Raw genomic sequence first — 5,356 nt, 5'->3', positions numbered from 1 at the left:
CTGGTGGTTCTTTAGAACTTAAACCTGCAAATGATTAGAGGTATTAAAGGGAAAAAAAGGGGGGACATTTAAGATGCTGGTGGCCCAATATCCTATAAAATGACTATAGGGCATCGCAGTTCCCGCCCACTTCCTGGTTCCACTGCATAATACTCAATGCATTTTTCCCATTGACATTTCCAAAAATATTTATATCAATTAATTTAAGCCTAGAATCAAGCTATCCAGGGTCCTGGTGAATCATGACCATAAAACGTTTGATTCTGTGAAAAAACAAATTTGAAAACGGCAAAACAAAGGGTGTTTATTAAATATAGTATATCATATAATTAAATATAAAATAAAAATCACAGAAAAAAAAATGTAATGGTCATGATTCACCAGGACCCTGGATGGCTTGATTCTAGGCTTAAATTAATTGATATAAATATTTTTGGAAATGTCAATGGGAAAAATGCAATGAGTATTTTGCAGTGGAACCCGGAAGTGGTCGCAACTGCGATGCCCTATCCACCGGTTTCTTGGCTGAGTGTTTTCCACTTCCTGTCGGATTTCATTGGATATCATTAGTCATCTGACCGGTTTCATTGGATTTCATTGGATCAAAAGACAGGAAGTGGAACACAGTGAAAAGCCTAGGAAACAGGTGGATACAGGAGACATCAGTCCAGACCATGAACCAACTCGTGTCAATATGAAGCATTTTGCATTGCAGGTTTCACATCCTTGTAAAAATAAACGCCACAACAAGGTTACCCCCCCCCCACCCCACCCTGACCATCTAGTCATCATCCTCGTCGTCGTCTTCCTCATCGTCTTCCTCGTCGTCATCTTCGTCCATGACCGGCGCCGCCATCTTGACGCTCTTTGCACGGTAAGCTGCCATGTCCTACAAGGGGGGGGACGGGGACCATGGAAGCCGAGAGTGTAGGTTCAATGGTGGAAGAAGTACAAAAGATGCTTTACGCAAGTAAAAAGCAATACCAAAATGTAGAAATATTGTATTTAACATTTACTTGAGTAAAAACTACCCTGTAGAATGTCCCATTTAACCATGTTTCAAACTGGCCAATCTACAAGCTCACAAGGCATAGCAAGTGTGTGTGTAGCTGGCCAAAAATGTTACCAGCACAGAAAATATATTACGTTTAATAACTTAAGCATACAATTACTGATGGTCAACAGTCACATCCATGCGTTCACTGTAGGCCGTAGCTTTTATTGGCAACTGGAGACACATGAAGGTGTCGTTCATGTTTCCAGTTCAAATCTGATGCCGAGACAATAACAGCTAAGGGAAACTGTACAGGAAACAGGTATGCCACCTTCAGGAAACCCTGGCTTACATTGTGCAAATAGCTTGGTACTGCAAGCAAGTACCTTCTATTGTCCAAGATCATTTGTCAAGCTCAGAGTTTATAGATCTGCGATTTTTGCCCCAGAATAGGGACATGGATCTTAGGTTGTGTAAGTGATGGTGAATTTTTACAAATGTGTGTTAAATAGCTCTATATTCTGATAGTAGTCATTGCTGAGAAACACTCTGCAACAATAAATGGGTCACCATCACAACATAGAGCTTCAACATAAAATCTAAATTTTTTGTTCAATAAAATAAAAGAAATTACAGTGCAAGTGCTTCATGTTGATGTATAAACATGTGTACATACCTCGTCATACTTCTCCTTGAGTTTGGCAGCTTTTGCCTCATGAGGAGCCTTCTCTTCGGGACTCAGCTTCACCCACAGTTTGCCCAGCTCCTTGGCGATGTCGCCAATGCCGATGCCCGGGTTGTCACCCTTGATCTTAGGACGGTGGTCCACACAGAACACGAAGAACGCACCGCTAATAAGATGTAGAAAATGTATTAGAACAAGTCTACCATTTTACAGCTGTCCAACAGGTCATCACAAAGCCTCACAAGTGTTGAAGTTAACTTTAGTTTAAATAAGGTAGAAATTACCTAGTTTATATGAAGCAAAAGATGACTTTACATTTAAATTAAGGCAACAAATAAGTCAAGTTTATATAAAGGCTATGTATATTACTTATAAGGCAAATGGCACACAACATTTAAACAAATTAATGATCTATACTAGAAAATGTGCTCCTCGGAGCACAGGTCTCCGCCAGTACTGTTCCTGATTAATCCTGTCTTACCTCACTTCAAAAGATATAAATGATCTTTTGAAGTGACACACCTATTTATAGGGCTCTATTTCATCATGCGTCTCGCTAGCCAATCAAAGCACACCCTTTCAACATATTGTCACGTGTCACGTGAAGCTTGACCAATGTTAGCTTGGTGGACACACGGAAGGACGAGAATGAAAACATAGTCTCCTGGCGGAGACAATAAGGGGGGGGGGGGGGGGGGTATAGGCTCTATGCACAGCAGCCATATTATCACTTCCTTTCACAGGTGTTACCAATGATACTAATGAAGGCTCTGTTCCATTTAGTGTAGCACAGTGGTTTCCACGACCCCCATAACTCTGAGAGTGTACCCATTTGTACACTCTCAGAGTTACGCACCCATAAGGGGCCATTTGGAAGCCCATGAGGGTCCCTGGACCCCAACGTCAGACCCACTGGTGTAACAGAGTGTTTCCAGTGAGCCAACATGCACACAATATCAGCACCCTGACTCTGTTTGACCAGAATGGAACAGAGCCTTCATTAGTATCATTGGTAACACCTGTGAATGTCTTCACAATATGGCTGCTGTGAATAGAGACAGTTGGTGGAGCATAGAGTTGCTGAATAAAGAAACCATTTAATCAGCAAAGTCTAGGCACAAGCCCTCGTCTTGAACTGACACATTGCCAACTGAATCCACAGCACAGCTGACCAACAGAAATGTCAGCCCATAGTGATGTGGTGTTTAATTATAAAGGTGTGGTTCTTACGGTGGCCTCTTGGGGGCGTTGGGGTCCTTTCTATTGCCAGCACCTTTGGTACTTTTAGGGGGAATGTAGCCCTGCATCTCACGGTCATAACAGACCTTGTCGGTCTTGGTCTACATACAAAACACATTTTACATTTTTATTAAAAACTATTTGAGACGGAACATTTCTATCTACAATGGGAATCCCCTGTAAACCATCAACCATGGTAAATGGTGCATTTATATGGCGCTTTTATTCAAAGCGCTTTACATAGATTGTGCATTACATTCACACATCGATGGTGAAGGAAACCATGCAAGGCACCAACCTGCTCATCGGGAGCTATAGGCTCTATGCACAGCAGCCATATTATCACTTCCTTCACAGGTGTTACCAATGATACTAATGAAGGCTCTGTTCCATTTAGTGTAGCACAGTGGTTTCCACGACCCCCATAACTCTGAGGGTGTACAAATGGAACCAAATTTACGCTTACGGGTCCATTTGGTTCCATTTGTACACTCTCAGAGTTACACACCCGTAAGGAGCCATTTGGAAGCCCATGAGGGTCCCTGGACCCCAACTTTAGACCCACTGGTGTAGCAGAGTGTTTCCAGTGAGCCAACATGCACAATATCAGCACCCTGACTCTGTTTAACCAGAATGGAACAGAGCCTTCATTAGTATCATTGGTAACACCTGTGAATTTCTTCATAATATGGCTGCTGTGAATAGAGCCTATCAGGGGTTCAGCGTCTTGCACAAGGACACTTCGACACTTAAAGGAGGAGTTCACCCAAAAAAATGACTTATTTTCTATCAATTGCACAACCTATGAAGCCTTGAATCCATGGATTATTTTTTGTTTTTGTCGCATTCCTAAGCTAATTTGATTCCCGTCTCCTACTGGCTAATGTATCCGGTAGGAGACACAAAGTAGATTATTTGTGTCTCCTACCGGAAATACACAAGGTCATCAAATTATTGTTTTAGGAATGCCACAAAAACAAAAATAAATCCATGAAATCAAGGCTTCATGGGGTGTGTAATTGATAGAAATTAAGTCATTTTTTGGGTGAACTCCTCCTTTAACTCTGGTTGGAGCTCCCCAACCCGGGATCGAACCTTACTGTTTCCAGTTCACTCTACCTGGCCACTCTACCCCTGAGCAAATGCATAAAAGGGTCAACAGAAAATATTGAGCCTTACTCACTTCCATTCTCTCACTGAATGCCCTGCAGCCTGAGACACACACCTGAAATAAACTATAAGGTAATGAAGAGACACACTCAGGAGGAGCTAATCAGTGTTGGAGACTAGGGCTAAAGACAACAGACAAATTGTGCAATGTAATAATCTGTAACCCTTCAGATCACGCGTCTCAGTGCGTCCGTTGAATTGGTGAAATTAAGAGCAGACAAGACTTTAAAATGAAGGGTATTTAATAATAAAGCAGTAAGTTAAAATAATCACAGATTGAATATAGAAATGTACTTACCAGAGATCTCTGGGCTCCTAATGAACTGTCCTTAACAAACAACAAGTTATGTTCCCTCTAGTTCATAAAGTCTAGGGGCTCTGTCTCTCCCTGGAGCCTATATCATATGCCTATTATCATGTACAGTTTATCAGTAGAAGTTCCCATTGGTCCGCCAGGTTCTCTTCCGCAGGGTGTGTGTGTGTGAGTGGCCCCTCTTGATTTACGGGTTCGGCCGATGACCTTGGGTCTCACAGGCCGAGTCCCTCGCACCTGCGGAATGCAATCACAACCTCCCTAACTAGTGGATGCAGATATCATTGTAAGCCTCCTCTGTCTCACAGTGTCTGCCCGGAACAGGGGAGTGAGTTAATTTTTGTCTACTGGGAGATAACACACAGGGTTCTGCTATGCGAGCATATTTATCACAATAACTCTACTTCTAAGAATATCATACTAACAGGCAGTGGTGGAAAGTAACTAAGTACATCTACTTAAGTACTGTACTTAAGTACAATTTTGAGTTATGTGTACTTTACTGGAGTATTTCCAATTTCCAAAAAAAAAAAAACTTTAGTTACTAGTTACTTTTCAGATATAAACTATGATATAATGAAACATACATTAACCACTTTAGCCCTATTTCATACCTAGGCTATTTGAAAATAGCCGATCTACAAGCTCACAACGTGTCGCATCGCGACGCGTTGTGAGCTTGTAGATCTGCTATTTTCAAACATTTTAGTACTTCTACTTTTGGTTCTTTAAGTACATTTTGATGCCAATACTTTTGTACTTTTACTCAAGTCAATTTTGAATTCTGGACTTTAACTTGTAATGGAGTATTTCTATATTGCAGTATTGGTACTTTTACTTGAGTAAAGAATTTGAGTACTTTCTCCACCACTGCTAACAGGGCTATAATGATTTCATAGGGTAATAATGTCTTTTCTTTGGGTGTATATATGCACAACAATGAAACAATAGTAAT

The 5,356-nt window shown here is 41.2% G+C and overlaps 1 protein-coding gene across 1 annotated transcript; it reads right to left on the bottom strand.

Annotated features, from left to right (window-relative positions):
• Positions 1-781: 781 nt before the first annotated feature.
• Positions 782-4,107, bottom strand: LOC311063789 (high mobility group protein B2-like; the record flags this gene model as incomplete). Its single annotated transcript, XM_084083389.1, has 4 exons — positions 782-889; positions 1,671-1,845; positions 2,910-3,019; positions 4,102-4,107. 4 exons carry the CDS (start codon positions 4,105-4,107, stop codon positions 782-784), a joined length of 399 nt encoding a protein of 132 aa, XP_083939515.1.
• Positions 4,108-5,356: the final 1,249 nt, after the last annotated feature.

Source organism: Gymnoscopelus microlampas (assembly GCF_963454915.1).
Source record: "Gymnoscopelus microlampas genome assembly, chromosome: 2".
Classification (NCBI taxonomy): Eukaryota; Metazoa; Chordata; class Actinopteri; order Myctophiformes; family Myctophidae; genus Gymnoscopelus; species Gymnoscopelus microlampas.
The sequence above is the reverse complement of the archived record's forward strand: the minus strand, read 5'-3'. Positions and strand labels throughout refer to the sequence as shown.